Consider the following 22,626-nt stretch of genomic DNA (forward strand, 5'->3'; position numbering starts at 1 on the left):
TACCGAATCCCACTCCCCCTCCCATTCCCTTCTAACCAACACCCCTTCGCCCACACCTACGGTAGGGTGGCACATTCGCCTGGACTTTTTACAACAACATTTTAAGAGTAGAAATAAGATTTCTTGGATAGGTTGAGATTGAACTGTGTCAAGTTGGTGGAAGCGCCGTAAATTCCTCCTGATCTGGAAAGCGATTCCCCATAAACTAGTCGAAATTGAAATCGAAATCTTTGTGTTCAAAACGCTTTGATGCCCCCTTTCAATTATGAATTATTTCAAAAATTGATCAGTTTTAGTTTCCAATTTCGAAACGATTTGATTACTAAACCGAAAACGCGATCAGGTTTAAGTGATTCTCGTTTTTGAACAGAAATTGAAAATAAAAATGACGTGAAATCAAATCGAATTAATTAGAGCCATTAATTATCATTGATTGATCGTGTAGAATGGTTCGAAAGTCCAATTCGATTTGTTTTGATATTTGTTTTATATAGTTCAAAGAAATGATTGATGTTCGAGTTGATGTGGGCATGGCTTAAAAAGGGCGTAGATATCTGGTCAAACACAAAATCCAATCAGAATTCAAAGGAAAAATCAATTTCGAATGATTATTGAAAACATGAACTTCATTTTCGAAATTGGCTTTATGCCAGCAAATATTTTCGAAAACATTGAGAAATTCATAGTTTGAGAAATAGGACCACCCTAATGTACGCACATATATGTACATATATGTGTCCATATGTATGTGTCTTGTGTGTGTGTGTGTATGTTTGAATGTCATGTCTTTGGGAAAAAAAATAATAATATTTCGTTGTCGTCTTTTTGTTGTTGTTGTTGTTAGTTGCGTTTAATGCTCTCTGAGGGCGCCGCCGTTGCCGTTGCTGTTGCTGTTGCCATTGCCGTTTGTCGTTGCCATCGACGTCACCTAGCCCATAGGCGGAGGCTATAGCCATCATAGCCATATTGCTGCCCCATCATCATCATCACTCGCTAAGTTGCCGCACGTCGCGTCGGTCGTTTTTATTTTTTTTTGCTTTTTTTGCTTTGGTTGTTCGTAGGTTGCTCTCGCGCCTGCTTACCCGATCCTGGGCAGCAGCAACAGCAACAATATGAATACAACCGCTGCAATGATTGCCCACATGGCTCCCGATCGTAACACCACACCGGAACAATTGGCCAAGCTGATTGATGTGCATTTGGGAGATTTGCATGAGGCCGATCCCAACTGGACGCTGGCCGCATCGGTTGTGGCCGGACGCGGGGTGTTTGCCACACGGGACATTGCCCGCGGTGAGCTAATATTTCGCGAACGCGCTTTGGTGGTGGGTCCGACAGCCCGCAAAGGCTCCCAGTTGAATACCTGTGTATGCTGTCATTGCCTGTTGCCGGCCCAGGGATTTCTCTGTCCGCATCGTTGTACATTGCCCGTGTGCGGACCGTGCTCCGACTCGGAGACGCATCGCGAGGAATGCCAACACTTTCAACGCTGGCAGCCAATCGATGCTGTTCCCGAGGGCACGGAGCCGCCGGGGGCGGAACAGATCAACCCACTGTCGCTACGCATACTAACGGCGGTGCGAGTCTTCCATTTGGGACAGCAGCAGCGGTCGCTGGTTGACGCCATGCAGGCGAATGCCGAACGCGGCTACCGTCAGGAGATCATCAAGGCGGCGCAATGTTTTCGAAACTTCCCCACCACCGACAAACCGTTCATGGATCAACTGTTTCGCATTGTCGGGGTCCTCAATACGAATGCCTTCGAGGCACCCTGTCGCGTCGATGGCCACGAGACGCTGCTGCGCGGCCTATTCCCATTGACGGCGATCATGAATCATGAGTGCACACCGAATGCCAGTCATTATTTCGACAATGGACGAATGGCGGTGGTGCGGGCAGCCCGTGACATTCCCAAGGGTGGTGAGATCACCACCACCTACACCAAAATCCTTTGGAGCAACCTCACCCGTGGCATTTTCCTCAAAATGACGAAGAATTTCATGTGCGATTGTCCCCGTTGTAATGACAATACTGTGAGTAAACCGGCTGAAAGGTGATCCCGATCGGCCCGAAAGTCGATTGGTTTAGTGAATCCATGCATATCCGACCAGGACTACACTCTATTTCCCCATGACTGGCCGTTCAGTTCACAGTTCTCGGTTCTCTTGTCGAATGTAGAGCAAATGTCGTGCCCAAATAGTTTCAATGCTTTCAAAAAATAACAAAACATTCCGCCTGACAAGTTTTTCTTGATTTTCATTTTCATTTTTTTTTTTTTTTTTGCATGCATTCCTCAGTCTATTCTGCAGATCAGATATTTCAATTTATATATGTATAAGTATTCGAATTGTACTGACAACCACAAGAGCAACTACTTTCCTAGTTGAAAAGTTGAACTGGGACACACTGGAATTCTGATTTGAATTCGAATAACTCTTTGAACAGTTCTAAACCATCTGAATGAGACGTCAATTCCAATGGCAAAATCTTAAATGGGTTTTAATTTAAATTTAATTTGTTCTACCCACAAACCTATCTATATACATATATATATATATATATATATATACTGATGTATGTATATATTGGTCTGATCGCTGGCACATTATGTATCTACATACATATATAATAGATAAATTTCATAGAGTCATATGGTCGGCAGGATTAGCTAAGTGATGGCCCATGAATTAGAAAATGACAACGTCGAGGGGATTTGGCATACAACGTGCCATAAGATGCGCCTAATTAAATTAGTTTACATATTTCTCTATACGTAAATAGATAATACATTTGTGTGTATATAGATATTTATACATACATATATGTACATTTGTATGATATTCTGTCTGCCCGAAATAAGTGAAAGTGAAAAGGAGAGCGTCTAAGCTCATTAGTGTCTCGTTAGGCAATTGCTAATAAGCCAAACTCTCTCTCTCTCTTATTATTAACCAAAATTTTGCAGGTCTTGTTGTTCTTTTATTCTCCAAGAAGCGACTCGAGCAGAAGTGTGTTTGTTGTAACATGAATGTTGTATCTCTTTGCCCAAGCCGGAGGAGTAAAATTGTTGTAAAGGGGTTTTGTTGTCTCGGCTCTCTTATGTAATTTTACACATCCTGCCCACCCTTTATCTAAACAAACAGAACAGATTATCGGGAAATTCGACATTTTCATTCATCATTAAGATGAGGCCTGAATCCGCATGAGGATTGTCCAATCTCGATTTTGAAAAACACAATGATTTAAATGAGAACAGGAAGCCAGGGACAGATCTAGAAAGCAAAGTAAGCCATGTGATATAGCATTTTGCCCCAAGGATAAATAAGAAAGTGATAATAATATGTGAGATATCCGATTTGGTCTAAAAGATCGTATCCTGCATGGAGTCTAAAGTCCACCTTGAATCCGCCCCTGCAGAGAGTTCTTCCATATACTACATGCAATTTATGGTTTGGATTCAGTCGGATCCAGCAGTTGCTTTATATCCATAGGATTAGTAGACTTGAAATAATATTGTCATTAGTTTTACTGGATTTTCAAAACAACTAACAACCAGATAATGATGATGACATCGAGTGAACCTTCCAAAAAGTAAAGTTAACTAAAAGTGCAGAAATTAAAGATTGTTTCGACCCAAAAGTTTCAACAAGACGAAAATTTCACAAGGTTCTTTACACTTACCGTTGATAGCCCATAAAAAAGGGAATGGGCATCCTTTATTGATGACCTTATTACTCGCCAACAAAGCACCTTTCACAAGAAGGCCTAGGAAATACTTTCAAAAATTTGTATACCCCATTGGGTGAAATGGTAGAAGGAAGCATTTCCGACTCCAAAAAGTATATATTCTCGCTCAGCATCAACAGCCGAGTCGATTTAGCCATGTCCGTCCGTCCGTCCGTATGAACACCAATATCTTAGAGACTATAAGAGCTAGAGTCACCAAATTTGGTACTTAGACTCCTGAAATACCCAGGGTGTTCAAGTTTATTTCAAACTTTTGCCACGCCCACTTACGTCTTCATAATCTAGAAAAGAACGATCGCCTATCGCAATTTTTTAACTATTGAACCCAAATTCAGCACACTGATGAGCCCTATTAACATAGCAAAATTTATTAAAATCGGACTAAAAACATGGAAAATATACATATAAACGAGTAATACTAGGCGGTCCATTAGGGCGGAGTTGGCCGTAGGCTAGTGGCGGCGCTAGAGTGCTTGTGTGTTTTTGTGAGAGTGAGCGGGATAGCACATGCTAAAACGAATTCAATAGGCATACTTTTGGTGTTCGAAATCTAAAATATTTGTTCTCCTGGTGCGTGGAACACCGAAATCGGCGAGACGACTGACTTACTTAATATCTTATGCTTCATATGACTTAGATATGTACGTCTATAGCCCGGATTAGACTCTATTCGGTTCACGAGATATTAAGGAATAGTTTTTCACGAATATCTCGAAAACGAAACGAAAATAAACGGATTTTACTATCCTGTGCCGGAACTATGGATTATTATAGACCCGTCTTCCTGATGGAGGTCAATTTCTGGTAATAGTGTAATATATGAAGGTTCCAAAGGTATACTTTTTTTCCAATATCGGTATAAGTAGGCGCGGTGTAATCTGTTATAAGTTTTAAATAATTTGTTTATTATTAAATATATTTTAAACGAAGTAAGTTAATAACTTTGGTGTACCAAGCGTCGAAAAAAACAGCCAAAATTTTTGTTTCTTCAACTTTGGAATGATTTGGGATGGCCAAAAAGAGCAAAAATTGCAACATGTTGCTTTCGTAGTTATTGGAAATATTGAAAAACCGATTAGGAAATCTTTTTTGATTTCAGAAAAAAACGATTTTTGATTATAACCCATGAAATTATCTGAAGACTCATTGATTGGGCGACATTTTTGCCAAACTCACGTCCAGCAATATTAGAACCAGGGGCGAATCCTGAGGGGTAGTCCAGGTTAAAGATTGACTCTTCAGGCTGAGTTTTTCTAGATCCCCTCCCTGAGTTGAACTATAGAATCTTTATTAAACTTTGTTAAGTTACAGGAATAAACGTTTTTTACTAGTTGTGCTATGTTTGGGTGTATGAGTGAGAGAGATAGACTGAATTTCCGATGCAAACTCAAAGACAATTGATTCATGATATACCGAAGTCAGATGGGCAACTCAATTACCTCAGATAGAGGTGAAATATAAAGTCGAAACATCGCTCCAAGCGAAACTCTTTACAATTATTACCTTTCATGGATGTACCCCTAAGCGTTTGTTCTTTGTTAATCTCTCCATATATGGACATACGTCTGCTTTGTGGAAAACTAGAGAAAGGCTTTTGATGACATGCTGATTTTTGTTTTTGATTTCGGTTTTGCATATTGGCTGGCCTCTCGATATGCGGAAATACGTATGCCAACACTTTGCACCCTACACTCTATACATATAATATATACAACGTTCGGTACGTCATTTTAGTTGTCTGCTTTCCTGTGGGGTAATCATATGTAAATGACCGAACCCGAAACCCATAATAAGAGCCAAACTAAAACCTCCAATAAGTTCAATGGATCGCCGCACCAATAGACAGTCGTTGGCGGTCGATGAACCAGTCAATCCATCCACACAAACTATTCAACCTGAACCTCCACTATTCTCTGTATCTTCCACCTTTCCTCTCTAGGAGAATGGCACCTATCTGTCGGCTCTGTTCTGCCGGGAGCAGGGCTGCAAGGGTCTTGTGATACCCGTCCAAACGAAAACCATGCAGCCGGACTGGCGATGCCTGAGCTGTGAGAATGTCTTTCCGCATGCGAAAATGGCCCGGTATCAGGACTTTGCCTTGAACACCATCAACAATCGGATCAATTCCAGCAGCGTTCAGGATATGATACACTTCATCAACGAGCTCTGTCCGCGCTTCTGTCCGTCCTCCAACTATGTGCTAATCGAGGCCAAACTGAATGTAATCTGGCGGATGACACGCTTCAACGCAGAACAATATACGGCCCAGGAGGTGGCCCACAAGGATCGATATCGGGAGGAGATACTGGCCATATTGCATAAGTTGGGTGCCGGCGAGTGCACGCTGAAGAAGCTCATTACCGAGGAGATACAGTAAGAGTAATCGGAGGAGAGCATTTCAAAAGTCAATCTGTGTGCCTGTGTGAGCGTGTGTGCGTGTGTGTGTGTGTGGGAGTGTGCATGTGAGATGTTATCTCAATTAGAAATAGGAAAATCATTTTCTTTGCTTTCCTAAGACATGTTGTTGATGTTTTTTTTTAAGTTTTCCTCATTAATTTTTTTGTTTTTCGTATCACTTTAAAAATTCAATAAAATTCAAATTGTTGAACCAAAAAATAAAAACACCAACGTTTCTTATTTCTTGTCTTTCTGTCTGTCTGTCTCTGAGTTGGTCTCTCTGGCCCAGGAGCGGCCTCAGGTGTGGGCAAGCGGAGAAAGGGGGCCCTAAAAAGCGACATCGACTCTGAGAAACGCCGAATTGTGGCCAGGTCCAAACGAACCAGAGCAGATTTTCCCCTAGCCCTGGAACCTCTTTAACTCTAAATGCGGCCCTGTTCTGGAATGACACATTTGTGACAACTGACATAGACCTAGGAACGGAAATAAGAAAGGGAAACTTTTTGAAAACAACTCAAGATTTATATGAGAACGAAACCGAAATAGTATTTATAGCTCCAACATAGCCATTCATATTTTTAGATAGAAAACTGCATTCATTTCCCCGTTCATATATCTCTTTATATATACATACATAAGTTCTGATAACACTGCGAGTACATATTATTATACTAGTATCCGGCTAGACTTTAGTGCCCCTCAAATCATAAGATCAACTAGCCGAAAAGATCATTTCGAGGCCACCTAGAGATTACAGAGATTGTGCCCAACAAGTTGAAAATTATCTTGCCCCTCTCTGTTCATGATCGTGCCACGTCTTCACGTGACCACATTTTTGGCAAAGTGTCGACTCAAGAAGCGCCATGTCATTATTCTCTTTGAACTGAACAAAATACGTAATATATAACATGGTATTCTACACACTATATAGTATATACCTAAAAGAAAACACACGGTATGATATATGTATGTTTGTATTATTATATACATTTCATTATTTCTTACGCGGATTCTAAACAAATTTCCTCCATTGCTGGGGGTTCACAACTTAATTCTTAAAAATTACCGTCACTTCCATTTTAACATTAACTTTTGGACTTAACTTTAATCTTAAAACCGAAGACGGCGGCTAAGATTTCTCCCTGAAATTTCTGTCTGAAATTTTAACAGAAAAGCCTTTTTATTCAAAAAATATCTTGTTTAATATTTACATGAGTGACAAAACTATTAAGGAGTTTTATCAGGAGTAATGTTAAAAAAAACCTTAATATTCGAAGGATGAATTCGAAGAACACAAAATGAGTTCCAAGTGACGATTCTCGGCAAAAAGGAACCACCAGAGCTAAACCACTTTATAGTATGTCTAGACTCAAGATTAGTTAAGCACACAACTGTATAAATTAAAGTATCTCATGGTATAGCATTAATATACAGATTAAAAGACAGAGTGTCCGCTTAGCAGATGTGATTATAGATTGTTGGGCGGAGTACTTAAACATCACCTTAAAGTTTGCCTTAAAGAAGGAATCCTGGCAATTCATTTTGAGAGAAAGGATAGTCCTGCCATTTTTTACCTGTTAATCCGAACAAATGAATCTAAACGATTCGCTCAAGGATATGATTTTAAATATATATTGTGTATATTTATATATGTATATATTATACATGTGTGTGTACATATATGTATGTATGTATCTTAGAAAGCTAATTAAGTCTATGAAAAAAAAAGGAAACATAACAACAAAGACAAAGAAACTTTGAAATATATTTGGTCGTACTAACTAAGAGCCAACTGCTCGGAATTCTGTTTCTGGGCGGCAAATGCCTTGCGCTCCTCATAGCGCTGCAATGGCGGAATGGCAAACATAACCAGGCCACTGACTGCGATCATCAGGCCAGCCATGATGAACGCCGGTGTGTAGGAAAGAGTCAGATCATACAAGGAGCCTGCAAAGGATCAAAGATTGAAACATTTTGGCCAACATCCAATCGGATCTGATGTGGTCTACACTTACCGCCAATTGGCGGACCAATAAAACTGGCCACACCCTGGAAAAGCAATAGCAAACCGAATGCATTGGTCAGCTTATCCATACCGAGAAGATCCACCAGTATGACTGAAGTCAGCCCGACATATGCTCCAATGGTGAATCCAAAGACAGCACAATAAACCGCCAGGGAATTGAAATCATAGCAAAGCGGCACCATGGCTGTAGCTGTAACGACGGTACACAATGATGACGATGATGATATTCATGGAGCGGGGAGAAGTGGGGGACTGGCTACTCACCAATGCCGCAGAGCGTTAGGCAAACATTATAGACTAGCAACCGATTGACCCACGGCTTATCAGCCGCATAACCCAGAATGATACGGCCAATGGTGTTGGCAGCGCCAATTGTACCGATCAGATAGCTGGCCTCCGAGTCGCCGATTCCCAACTCCTTGGCATAGGCGGCCACATAGATGTAGGGCATGTTGAAGCCAATGCTGGTGCAGAAATTCGACACCGAGAAGATCACAAAGACGACATCCTTCAGCAGAGAGAAGTTCATCATTTCGGCGAAAGTGTCGCGGGTCTCATTGGAACAACTTATGCAGCCACAGCATTTGGCTACCTCCTGAAAAGCAAACCAAAACAAAAAGCAAAAACACAAATGTAAACAAAATATTCCATTCCATTGGGCGCAGAAAATGAAAGCGAAGAAATAGGCAATTACAAATGAGTTTGCTTCTAATTGTTAGTTTATTTAGGGGGTCGGCCTCGAAATTTCCATCCCACAAGTTGGGTTAGTTCGTCGCTCATGTTAATCAAATGGTTTCAATTGAATAGTAATGAATATTCGAGACTGTGCCGGCGGCCAAAACCAACGAATTTCGCGCTTCTAGAACCCAGTTTGCTATCCGTAGTCGACCAGAGAGCAAGCGAGCACCCATCAACCAGCACCCAGTACCGATCACCGAGCACCATGTCCCTGTCAATGCCGGTGGGAGAGTTCTTTGCGAACAGTGAGATTTTCGTGACAGGCGGTTCAGGTGTGGTGGGCAAGGCTTTGATCGAGAAACTGCTTCGATCGTGCAATGTGCGGAGAATCTATGTCCTAATGCGTACGCGGCATCACTTGGGCGCCGAGGAGCGTCTTCTGAAGATGCGTCAGGCGCATATATTCAATGTGCTGAAGAAAGAGCGCCCTTGGGAGCTGGACAAGCTGGTGGCCATATCGGGTGATGTGTCATTACCTGGTCTGGGCCTAGATCAGGCAGCCAAGGAGCTAATGAGCCAGGTGTCCTTTGTGTACCATTGTGCGGCCACAGTTCGTTTCGACGAACCCTTGCGCAAGGCCCTGCGCCTTAATGTCGGCGGCACTTTGGAGGCCATCAGATTTGCCCAAACCCTCAAGAATCTGCGTATGTTTATGCACGTGTCGACGTTTTTCAGCAATCCCTACTTGGAGTGTGTTGAGCCCAAGGTTAGTTCAATGGGCCTCCGTGGTGGAGTAATAGGAGTAATTGCCATGTTTAATCCCTTGCAGCTTTACTCCTCTCCCATGGACTGGCGCACGTGTCTTAGCCTGGTGGATAAGATCCAGGACGATGCTTTGTTGGATGCCCTCACACGCAAGTGAGTCAAGCTTCTCACATGTAATGTTTGGAGTGTTATTTGTTAAAGTGTACATTCTAGGATTATCGTAGGCTTCCCCAATACCTATACATTTACGAAGAATTTGGCCGAATCTCTGATCAATGATTATCGCGAGCAGTTGCCCGTGGTGGTCTATCGCCCCTCGATTGGTAAGGAGTAGATGTGATAAATGGGTTTTCCTCGGATTTATTTTGATTCCTTTTGTAGTTCTATTCGCCGTAAATGATCCAAGTCCTGGCTTTGCCCCATCACTGATGGGTGCCATGGGCTTGTTCTCACTTGTCGGGGCTGGCATCTTGAAGACTGTCTATTTGGGCAAGAAGATCCATTTGGATATCACACCGCAGGATATTGGCATCAAGTCGATGCTCTGTTACACACAATCGGCATACAACTCGTATCACCAGTCGGATCCACCAAACAATCTATTGGTCTTTCAGTGCTCCTCCCGTACCCACATTTCGCACACATTCACCGAAATGGCCGAGCAAATGGATAAACTTAGCCTTTGGCAAGCGATGCCCTTTCAGAAGAGTCTGCTCTTGCCCGGCTGCCATTACACGGACAAACGTTGGCTCTATCAGTTCTTGGTGTTCACCAAGCAGATTGTTCCCGCTCTTCTGGTCGATATGTTGTTGCGTCTCTGTGGCCGTAAGCCCGTTGTCCTGGGCATAGTACGCAAGGCCTATCTCACCCTGGAGGTGATGAAGCCTTTCATGTTCAACAACTATTTAAGTCCTGGTATGACGAATGCCGGCTACCTAATCGACTATACCAGAGGGTATGTATTTCCTCGCACCAGGATGTAAATTGACTGTAAGCTTTTCTTTTCCCAGCACGGACTTTGAAATGGGAACGTATGAGTATCCTGTTACGAATGAGTTGATGGTTGTCAAATGTCAGGATATGTTGCGAAGCATTCGCCACGATCTACTCAAGGAGGATCCCCACACCCTGGAGCAATCCAAGCGCATTCTAAGCATGTAAGTGATGCCAATCAATCGATTACCGATCAGACCCGATCTCATCTTCACTTTCCTCTCTGGCCACTGCAGCAAACTGTATTTCTATCAGGCCATACGACTGCTACTCGTTTATAAGGTGCTCAAATTTCTGTGGATCTACTGCTTCACTTGATCTAGTGTCAACTGGACTTCAAATTCAATAACGTATATGTATACCATATACCTACTTTTTTTGTTTAGTACTTAGAAAGCGCTTTTCGAAACAACTCCATTTTAAATATATTGCTAAAGAAATTTATAAATATCAATTGAAATATATCTATAGATTTACTACATTATCCGAGGGTCATGTGCGACTGGCTCATTAATTGGTATTATCGCGGCTATTGCGACCGGTGCAAGAATCGTTTTCGCCAACGTTTCCGGAACATTTTCGGAATGTTCTGCCCTTGCGGTGTAATGGCCTTTCTGGTTAGGCTGCTGATGTCACTCTTGGTGGTCATTTATTTGATCGTCCTGACCGATGAATACATACAGCGATCCGACGAGAACCGCAAGAAAGATTGCAATATATTGGTACAGGGCCTAGTGCAGCTAATGAATCATATCCGTTTGTATTTCAAGGAGCTGTATAACAATTATGTAACCCGTAAACTGCCACGGGAAACATCCTTCTCGATGTTATTTTGAGTGCAGAATGAGTAAATAAAAAGAATCGAGCATTAAAATCATTTACCTGACTGTGGGCCAGCTGATTGCTTTGACGAAGTGATCCATAACGTTTAATGGCCCCAGAGCCGGACATTGAACGATTCAGATCGTTCCTGGAGCTGGCATACTCGGGAATGTTGTGCAGAGAACCCTGAAATCGAGATGACCAGTAAGTATCTAGGTAACTAGGTGGTTCGATTGAATTGAGCGGTTCACCTGATATAGGGCATCGGGTCGGTACATGGTGCCGCTGGCACTTCGATGTGTGTCCTTCAGCGGTGTCAATTGCTGCTGACTGTAAAAGGTTCTAATTATATCGTCATTGCTGGTGCTCTTGACCACCACAGTCGGTGTCTGTCCATTCGATTGGGCCAACCCATTTGTATTGTTGTTCTGAAAACCGATTGATTAGGTTTCTATAAACTCGCTTATTGTAGTTGGCTTACCAAATTGGATTTGAGTATGTTATGGCCAACGCTGTTCGATCGGCATAAAGCTGATCCACCACCACCTGCAACGGCATCTGTGCGGGGGTGGCAATTGCAGATACTGATCTGTTACCGTTACCGTCACCTTGAGTGGCTCTAGCTCGGCGGGCGTTGTATTCTGATCCATAATCGCCAATTTTGTCGGCTGCCTGGGCGCCTCCAGTGGGCGGAACATGGCACCCAAGATGATGCAGTTGAGAACTATGCCACCAATGATCAGCATTGCTCCACGCCAGCCGTAGGTGGATATAAGGACTTCAGTCAGGGGGGCAAAGACAACGGTGCCAAAGCCCGAACCACAAACGGCAATGCCAGTGGCCAGGGATCGTTTCGCTTCGAAATACTGTGTGACACTGACAATGGCTGGCAAATAGATGAGGCCAAAACCCAAACCGGTGCCCAGGCCGATGGTGATGATGAGTGTGAAAACATTCTGGGCAAACATGCTGATTATAATACAGAAAGATGCCAAAATAGCACCAGCAATGGTCACCGCTCGGCAGCCATATCTATTGACAAATGACGAACTGATGGGCCCTACAATAAGCCAGATAGGTCAGTTAGGATTTGGGCTAGCAATGTTTGCCAATAAATCTACTTACCTGATGAAAACGTCACGCCCACCATCATGGAGGCTATCCACGCTGTATAGCCGTTGCCCTCATTGAAATATTCCAAGAACTCTTTGTGAAATATGCCAAATGAATAGGTCATGCCATCGGCTAAACATTGGAGAGAGATCAAAATGGTATATCTATTAGCTTTATCAAAATCTTAGTTCATAGAAGTCGATAGCAAACGTCTCAATTATTCATTAGTCGAATACTTCTTCAGCACACTCAACAGAGTTTACAAACTAAACAATTAGTTGCTTGTTTATTAATTAAGAACTATCAACGTATTAGCTACTTGAGACTATGGTAAGACGGTTAATGCCTCAGACTCAGCCCTATCGATCTATGTTTCTACAAATCAGTAGGTACATATAATTTATATTTGTCTGGGTGGTAGCTCTACAAATTCGGTTTAGGAATTCTAAAAAGGATTTGTTTCATCTCCAATAAAAAGAAGTTACAAATCCAATATGTATGTAGATCCGCCCTATGGGGCGGATAGGATATACATATGTTGCTCTTCGCCTTCTGCTTTTTCATGGACCTCTTCAGTCTTGTTTTACTTTAAGCTCTCGATTACTATTGACTTCAATCAAATTTAATTGGGAAAACATTTGATTGACCAATGCATTGTCAACTTTCTTAGATCGAAAATAAGGTTTTTGAAACAACATTCAATCGAAAAGGGTTAGAATGTCATAATAATAGGGTCTATATCAATTCAGCAAACATTAATCATCCTCTTCTGAAATATATTTTTAAAAGTAACTATTTTAGCTAACGACTTCATGAGCCCGACGAGCTAATCTAGATCTAGACGCAACCTCACTCGGATATCAACTCTTTGCTCCCAAAACTATGCAAGCATTTAGATATTTTTGAATGGAAATACATAATTGATTCGGTTTGCAGCTGACAAAACTGGTTTACATTTTCAGGCCTCATAAATCAGTTTAGCTGGCAATTAATTAAGCACTTTGAGTGAAGTTGATTTCATAAGGTTGTGGGGGCTCTGATGGTGTTGTTCGACTTCTTAGCGCTTCTGTTTTCTGTTCCATCTCGCCGATTTTTATCATGAACATGACATGTATATGGCCAAAACCGTTCAATTGTCGAGCATAGTTGCCTTCTCGGCGACAATAATAGCTGCCTCCCTAAAGCCGGCTGAGGGCAGGCCAATTACAAATGTTGCGATAAGATTACTTAAATGGGTGTCCACTTTCGGGCCAATTAATCAATTGATAGTTCTTACATACACCCTGACACAAACTCATGGGGCTAAGCCCTCCGCACCGCCCTCGTATACACACACGTTTTAGATAGTAAATCAGCTCCCAAACTAAAAGTGCTATCAACGAGCCAAGAATTTCTGTTTATTTTTGTTATTGGGATTTGCTAAGATTAGTGCCGTCAATATGTTTATATATATTTATGATCTGCTAATGGGTTATGGCGTAGTGATATTGATAGGCCCGAAATCCGCTCAAGGTTCGTTGTTCTGTTGATTTATGAGTGCAGTCGTGCACCAGACGCCATTTGTTGTAGCTCCACCATGTGGCTGGATGCCAAAATGGTTGAGAAATTAGTTGCCAGTTGCTAGGCCAACCAAAATCCAACCAAAGAAATCATGATCGTTTCTGTTTTTAATAAGAGCATGAAAATCACTTTACTTATTTTTGATTTAAAAAGATTTAACCAAAATCTACTGGACATGAAAACTATTAAGTCTTGTGGAATGAAAGACTTTTAACATTTGGTTTTCACCATTCCACATTGGGACAGATTTAGTTGTTTTTTCTTTTCAGCAAAGAGTCCAACGATTTCGTAAGATAAATTTAGAAATGTAAGTCAAAAACTTTTCAGTGACAACGGTTTCGTTTTCACATGTTCGAACAACCCTTTGATTTGTTACAACTGGCTGAAATTGATGTAGCCACATTAGGCATTAGGCCTACCTTATTCGTTTCTCTAAGCTTAAATATCATTCCAGTAGCTTTCTAAATCGGAACGTTAAGTTATTACGCACTGGCATGGATATATCGAGTCGGCTTGATGTTTTATCAAGAATATATATAGTTTGTAGGGTCGGTAACGTCTCTGACCATTTAATAGTGCCTTTGTGAGCTTTAAGCCCTGTTATTAAGCCTTTCTGCGCAATTTTGTCCACTCTCTTTCCACTCTCTCTCTATTATTGAGTAATTTAGATCAAAGTTTGGGTAAGAAAGTCTTAATGAAAGGACAATTTTTGACTGGATTGCTGGTAAAATGAGTTCAATTGTTGTTTAAACTGACTAAAATCACCAAGAAAATTTGAAATTTTTAATATTATACAAAAATGTTCGAAAATACATATTTTGAAAGAAAAAAAATCAAGCCTAAAAGTATGCAAAAGTAGGTAAAATTTGATTGTTTTAGGCAGATAACCTGTGATCTAATTGCAAAAATTAAAAATTAAGACGTAGTTCTTCCAATTTTTTTGCAAAAAAAATCTGATAGGACAATTCCGAAAATACTCTTATTTCTTTTAACTAATAATATTGAACTTCTTGCGAGCAGTATTATTAAATCGGTTAGTCTCCGTCTACATATACATATGTTCCTGTTTAGACTGATCTGATTGGCCTCTTCATTTCCCGACCTACAACTGTTGCGCTGTGTTTTCAATACATGCAACCCCTTTTAAGAGTTCATACTTCTATTTGTAATAAGTATTAGAGAGAGAGAGAGATGACAACATATACGGTTCATAATCAGAAAAAAATAAGCAACAATTTGCTGAAGAAATTTCTTCTTCGAGTTACCTGGGAGCCGAGAAAATCAGAACTAAAGTAAAAGGAAAAAAAAGTCTTAAATCCGTGGCCTCCACTGTATATATCGATTTTCATATATGATTTTACCAAGCGATTGCTCTTTAGAAGGTAAGTAATCAAAAGGTTCCGAAAATGAGGACTTGCAGTTATATGGTCCAAAACATAAACTAAAACAATTTTAAGTTTCAAAAGTGTTATTGTGACCCTTCTCTTGGTAAGTCTTCCTTCTAATTTAAGCTGACGTAAAGTTGTTCGTTGGTTGGTTGGTTAAGTGTCGCGGTTTTCCCCTCCATCTAAAATTTGGCTAACTGAAATTCTCAACACCTTGGACGACTGAGGGTGAAAACTGCATTTCAACTGGGCCACTTTAGCTCGTCCTAGAGGTGTCTGAGGCCATTTGCCGTGAGTGGTTTTGTTAATTGACTTTTACTTACTGACAATGTGGATCATGAAGGAGGCAAAAACGACTACCCAACCCCAGCCGCCATCTGGGGGTATGGGCTGTGTCTGGTCCGGTTCCACTTGGCAAGGACCGTTGATGGCGTTGCCATTCTGCGATTTTCTCCGTGCTGGTGGACCGTGAACCATGACTGCGGCTGCTGCTGCTGTTGCTGCTACTCCTTCTCTTGTTCTTCCTCTAGCTCGTCTCTGTAGTTGGTTAGTTCAACAATTTTTGTTTTTAATGGCTGTGGTTATGCTGACGTTGTTGCTCTTGTTGTTGTTGTTGTCGGTTTTGTGGTCTCTTGATTAGCTCACGCCCGATGATTCCTGCAGCATGTTGTGCCTGTGTGTGTGTGTGTGGATGCTTCGGGGGAACCTTCCACCCGGACAAAAATAGTCAGGCCAATTGCTGAAATGTGAGTTTTATAGACAAAATTAGAATTTGTGCCAAAAATCACGTGATGAAATGTGATGGAAAGCGAGATGGTATCAATTGGACTAGCCTTATCACTAGACTGTACATACATATACATATAAGTATATATATATATACTATGTATAAATAATTACTGTACATTGAACTTGTCAACAAAAATTATAATAAATGCAATCAAATAGCACATAATATAATGAATTTAAATAATATAGTCAAACCGTAATGGAAAGAATATGAAAAAAGTCTCAATCCAAAGTTTATTTAATGAATCAATTGTGTTAAAGATTAGAGTTCTTCTTCGCTAAAAGGTAACATCAACGTCGAACCAAATCGAGTACATATGTACGTACATACATATATAGGTATTTTGTTGAGATGTCTTTTGACCGATTTTTCAATTAAAAAAACTTTTTCAGCATTTGCTCAGGGGCCAATAACATTGACGTATGAGAATGATAAGTGCTCATGCATTGATATGTACATATAAAGAAGAGGGAAGGGGGAAAAGAGGGTTGGTGGCGGGGAGAATGGTATGCAAATGTCCGGTACAAAGCGGTTATCAGAGAGTCATGTGAAGCCTCGAAACCTCTTGAACTGCCTGTCAAGTAATCAATGTTGTCAATAAACAGAGACAGCGCCAAGCAAGCCAAAGAAAATCATTAACTATATTATTTTATTATTGTTTGTTTTTTTTTTTTTTTTTTGGCGATTTCACCGTGTCTCTTTGGGGATCTTTTGTTATCCCTACGGGCAGGTCTATCAGTGAAATTGGAACCTTTGTGAACTTACAGCGAAAGGCGCTTGCTGAGGGAAGGGGATTTCTGTCCCTCTCACCTTCTCTCACCCTCCTTGTGTCTTCCTCTCTTGACAGCGTCATCAAAACAACGAATAAAGTGCGAAAACAATATTAATAGAGCTCTCCGGAATGATGATAATCTAAAGTAGCCCTATAGTCCCCCCGCCCCTCTCCGTTCTCACTCTCTTTCATCCCAGACAGTGGACCCCCTGGTAGGCGACAAATATGAATATTAAAAACAAAAATCATCATGATGCCAATACATATATATATATATATACATACATATATAGATAGACAAGTATATTGGGTCTATCGGGTTTCTGATTTCGTAAACTGTTCTAGAACTGTTCCAATAGTGTCTGCTTCGAAGCCTGAAGAACAAAATTCCAGGCTTAGCCAACTAGATTAACTGATTTGAGTTCTAACTACTCGGAAGTCGCAGGTAAGAAACTAACACTAACTAGTCCTAATTCAATGCGCCTATGCTTCAGTATATCAATCCAAAAAAATGAGAGAATTCCTAATTTATATTATTCATTGACTGACCTTTTCCTTAAGCTTGTTTTTATGTTTTAATTGTGTAAATCAATAAATTGGTTTATTTAACACAATTAGTGGGTATAGGGTATTAGTGCAGTCGTTGATCTTTTGGCAATGAGTCAAGCAACTTTTGAATTAGAATTTGAATAAAATTGTTTCTAAGGTGTTAATCGTTTTATTGTTGTAGTCAGTCTTCTATAATCTGTTAGTAACGTCTATATGTAGGCACAACAATATGTTTAGTTTATAAAATGCGAGAAAAACAAAAGCAAAAGTTGAAACAATGCCGTTTAATGATAATAATGACGCGACACAAACCGAAACGATAATGCATATGGCAACAAAGAATAGCCGAGAGATATAGTCTGCGACAGAGAGAGAGAGAGAGAGAGGGAGAGAGAGGAGTATATGTACATGCTTTGTCCCAATAATTGAAACAAAGACAAGAAAATTGATTAGATGCAAAACAATTGCAGCGACTAAGCAACTAGTAAAACAAATCTGGGGGGGCGTCACAACAGGAAATGGATACATCAATTGATTTACCGCCCACAGACATGCCACGCCCATGCCATGACCACTAGTGAGTCACTAGTCTCTGGGTCAGTAGAATCGGCATTCAGCTTTGTGCAATTAAAACCAATTAAAATCACATCGTAGGCAAAATGTCTTCTTTGCCTTATCACAAGTAACAACAAATTCGGCATTATAAAAGCAAGAAAACAAAAAGAAAAAAACAAACAAACAATCATAAAAATAACAACAATAATCTGAGAGCCGAAGAACCAGCAGCAACAGCAGCAGCCGAAACATAATGAACGAATTTTGGCCATGACATTCAGTCGGACACCGAGATTCTATATAATTAACAAAATGGAGGACAACAACAAATGAACATCGAAAAGAATCAAATCATATATAAAAAGCCGCGTGGGCAAAAACAAAAAATTCTGAAAAAGTTTCCATTAAGTCGAAGCCACGACTTAACAAATACCCTGCAAACAGATAACGACAGAGTGCACGAACCTTCCAATCCGTCAAACAAAGGGCACATACACACACACACACACACGTACATCAGTTGATCATAATCCGCAATCATTTCGAGTGTTATAAATGAAACAAAACGAATTATTTCTGATTTTTGGGAGGGAAAAGTCGTCAATTCCATTCTTAAAATTCAAGGGAAAGACGATGAAAGATGATCTTAACTTTGACCACTATTTCTGATCGAGGGTTTTTTGGTTCTGGATGATTCTGTAAGTATTTATGAAGGTCCTTTTTTGGTTTAGCAAAAAACAGAATTGATTTGAATTTTCTGGTTTCTTTACAACAAATTTTTGTTTGCATATTTTTAGGCTTTCCCTTTTTTTTCCTATTTCAAAATTCTAAAAATCTCTGACAGACAATTTGTCCTCCACCTCCCTAACACCCTTTCCTTTTGTTGTGATTATTTATCTATATTGTACTTTATCTAATGCAAAAAGCATTATCGTTCTATAAATAGTTTAATTTGATTCGGTTTTGATTTGATTGCACCCCACCGAAATGTTTTGCTGGACGAGAGCAGACATCAATTACAATTTCGAATAATTCTAAAAAATTGTTTAAAAATAATTTACTTTGCCCACATTAACAATGACTCATAGTAACCCATAACAAAAGAAACAACTGAATGCAGGGTAGCAAAATGCAATATAAACTGTTGTCAGGCGAATTATGAAAGATAGACCGCCCACCCGGCACTGTAGGAGTAGGAGAAAGTATGGAAATTGGTGGCACGGACTGCAGTCCTTAAACTATAGTGAAATCCATTCTGAAGTGGCAGCCCACCTGGCGGAAAGGAATATTTCAGTCAACAGAAAGTTTTAGATTCACAAAATATCATGGTTGCAGTTTTGACGTCACTATCATGGCAACATCATGAGTATGGCAATTGAATTATGCGTGAGTAGAGGGACCTTGACCTATGTATGTAGAGACCAACAATACAAGTATATATGTATATGTATGTACGTGTACTATAGGTTAGTATTTGCGCAGTAAAGCAAAAATTGCATTAGTGTTCGGTCTTTGGGTATTTAATTACCAAATTGTTTGGTCGTTGAACCAGGCCGAGAAAGAACCGTATCAGCAAGAATGGAGCAAAACAGGTGGAGAGCGAGTGAGACACCCATAACAATAAAGGGAGAAGGAAAAAGGGCCGCCTAACTACTGACTCAGTTGGCATTGAATTCCAAAACTTTGGTCTTTAAAGTTTGAACCAAGTCTGAACCTCCACCGTGTTCAGGCTTGTCCTCGTGACCAAGAAGTTAAACAACATTTAAATTCATTCTCTTAGAGCCCGACTGTGGGCCAACTCAACTGTCGTGGCTAGAGAAAAGACAATTGTCTCAGTTTATAAAGTTCTTTGTGCTGTCTTTTTACAATTTTCTTATTTTTGCTCTCCCAGGGACTCCTTTCGCCCTGGCCTCGTTGATGATATAGGGTAATATGCATTATGGTCATAAATAAATTTAAATTGTTGGCCTTGAATTCACTTGTACTCCTTTTCTTCTCGCACACCTTATCCTCATTGCCGGCCATGTGGATGACCCACTAACATTGATAGAGCACCCAGTGGGAAAGAAAAAAGAGCGTCGAGAGAGATGGAAACTGATAAATAGCGATTGCCATATAAAGTATATAAGTATATATGTATGCACATATTTGATAAGATTGCATTAAGATCAATATCAATCCAACATTATCACACAAATATCGATGATCTTGATCTTTTCTTATCTTTAACATTGACAAATTGAATACTTGAGAGGTTATACCGATCAGATTTTAAAATCAAAATATAAATATGTTCAATTACCCAAATTAACCGAGTACTATCAAATATTTTCAAATATCCGGTTCCAATTTAAGGGTATGCAAGGGAAGGACCTGACTAAACTGTTTTCGAATACAGAAAATACCGTTGCTTGGATATGAAATTGAATGACAGGTTTCTTCGGGTTTCCGCGTTTCGTATTCTGAAATTGTCTATCTGCCTCATTCCAAATTTCGATAAAGTTTCAAACTATTCTCCAATATATTGCCCAATTTTGAAAAAACAAAAACTTGATTTAAGTTTCTCTCTCTGTTTCTTAACACTTTGTTTTCACTTTCTGCTTAATTCTTCTACACACTCTATTTTGGATAGATCTATTTGGGATACATGTCCATATATACATACATACATACATATATATGTATGTACATACATATCTTGTCTAAGTATTTTTGTATGAACTTTTTATATACATATATTTCGACAATGCTTATAAATAGTCTCATGCGCTTTGTATGTGTGTGTGTGTGTATGTGTTTTTTGTTGTTTTTGGTTTGTTTGTTTCTCATTCTCGAAGAGGCAAAGTTAGAGAAATTGCATTTCGTGGTAAATAATGTGAGTGTTTAATGGATAACTGAATGTGGAGCAGACAGATGAGAGGACTATATAAGTTGCAACCTACCTGATCTGATCCTTAATTGATTAACCTTTCACTGAATGATGCACTAACAAATAAACCGATAACAATTTGAAAATCGAGGGGGCAAAACAAACAACAACAAGAAAAAAAACAGCGAAAAAACAGTTATCCTTTGATCACTTGGTCACTTTTCACACTTGACACTTTTTTGCACGTTGCTCGACGTCGAACCGCCAAATTCAAACTGAGAAATCGTTGCAACGCACCATTTACAGTTATTATTGTTGGTGCTCTTTCCGTTGGGGCCAGAGATTACCACTAACACGAAGGCGTTGCCATTGATGGAGTGACTGTCACTGTCACTGTAGCTATGGCTGTCACTGCAATTGTAACTGTAACTGTAACTGGAACTGAAAAACGACGACAAAACAACGAAGACGACAAATGCGATTATGATGATGATTGTAATTTCTGGACCTGAACGGGATGTGTGGCTATGTCGCCGTCAAGCGACCAAATAAAATTAAATGTGAACTGAAATGCGTAGGAATAAAAACAAAATTAAGACCAAAAAACAATCAAATAAATATGTGAGAATATAACATCGGAATATCGCAGCTCTCTCTCTCTCTCTTTTGCTCGATCAATCTCTCTCTTTCTCTAACCAACTCACCCGCACTCTAGTTCTCTCCCTCTCTCACTACATTCGTTTCTTATCACAAAAAGCAGAAGCCCCCGAGAGAGAGACAGAAAGAGAGCGTCGGCAAGAGAGTGAGGAGCACGCGATCGATTGACACAATCCGCATTGGAAACACAGAAGAAAAAAAACCATCTTATCAATAACTTTTTTTTTACATTTTGCTGTTGTTTGATTTCAAATCGTTTTGTCCATAGGCAAATAACATGGGTTTCTGCTCAGGCCAGGGCAGGGGAAGTGAGCCGGTGAATTTCTAGTACAGTAGTCATACGAAACGTCTATAGCTTAGTGTTAAATTTTAATTAACAAATTTTGTTGTATTTTCGTTTCCAAATATGCTAGAAAATATATACAACATGCAATCAATAATTGTATATACATATGTATGTACATATGTAAAGCAGTTTACCCTAACTCGATCGGGGTTAAATCAATATACATACACATTTGACTAGCTAGACAAACAAAGCGAAATTAGTGAAATTTGTAATCTCGTTATCAAGATTCTATTAGAAATTTCCCAAACCTTCCTTATGGAATGTAATATCAGACTTTCAACTTTTCCTTATACATACACACATATGTATGTACATACGTATGGGTTGAACCCCTAAATCCTGAGAGACCAGCTTTATTTGGGGTTTTCCCAACCTCCATTCCTTTGCTGACAATTAATACAATAAAATACGAATTCGATTCTGTTGTAAGGGGAGAGATCACTGTAATGAGATATGTAATGTAAAGAGGAAATGACAGAGGACTATTAATTTATTGAATGAATAGAGGTTTTATAGAATGGAACGAAGAAATAAATAGAGTATTCCAAAAGACACCCAAGTGGCCAAAAAAGAAAACCCTTCTCATCGATCATGATCATTAT

At 40.0% G+C, this 22,626-nt stretch overlaps 3 protein-coding genes across 3 annotated transcripts; 2 read left to right on the forward strand and 1 right to left on the reverse strand.

The window, feature by feature from the left end:
- The first annotated feature begins 937 nt into the window (after positions 1-937).
- Positions 938-6,366, forward strand: LOC137581510 (SET domain-containing protein SmydA-8-like). Its single transcript, XM_068295788.1, has 2 exons — positions 938-2,033; positions 5,684-6,366. The coding sequence occupies exons 1-2, from the start codon at positions 1,113-1,115 to the stop codon at positions 6,119-6,121; spliced, it is 1,359 nt and encodes a 452-aa protein (XP_068151889.1). The 5' UTR covers positions 938-1,112; the 3' UTR covers positions 6,122-6,366.
- Positions 6,367-7,757: 1,391 nt separating this feature from the next.
- Positions 7,758-21,548, reverse strand: Mct1 (Monocarboxylate transporter 1). The gene is given in 10 exon segments (XM_068295405.1): positions 7,758-8,088; positions 8,157-8,357; positions 8,432-8,762; positions 11,486-11,611; positions 11,677-11,853; positions 11,907-11,993; positions 11,995-12,485; positions 12,551-12,670; positions 15,807-16,222; positions 21,092-21,548. Coding segments are annotated over 9 exon segments (1,857 nt in total). The 5' UTR covers positions 15,961-16,222; positions 21,092-21,548; the 3' UTR covers positions 7,758-7,918.
- On the forward strand, positions 8,874-11,477 carry FarO (Fatty acyl-CoA reductase in oenocytes). The gene is made up of 6 exons (XM_068295415.1): positions 8,874-9,611; positions 9,675-9,763; positions 9,824-9,933; positions 9,992-10,565; positions 10,621-10,767; positions 10,840-11,477. The coding sequence occupies exons 1-6, from the start codon at positions 8,946-8,948 to the stop codon at positions 10,919-10,921; spliced, it is 1,668 nt and encodes a 555-aa protein (XP_068151516.1). The 5' UTR covers positions 8,874-8,945; the 3' UTR covers positions 10,922-11,477.
- Positions 21,549-22,626: the final 1,078 nt, after the last annotated feature.

The sequence above is a fragment of the Drosophila tropicalis genome, unplaced genomic scaffold (assembly GCF_018151085.1).
Source record: "Drosophila tropicalis isolate 14030-0801.00 unplaced genomic scaffold, ASM1815108v1 contig_130, whole genome shotgun sequence".
In the NCBI taxonomy this organism is placed as follows: domain Eukaryota; kingdom Metazoa; phylum Arthropoda; class Insecta; order Diptera; family Drosophilidae; genus Drosophila; species Drosophila tropicalis.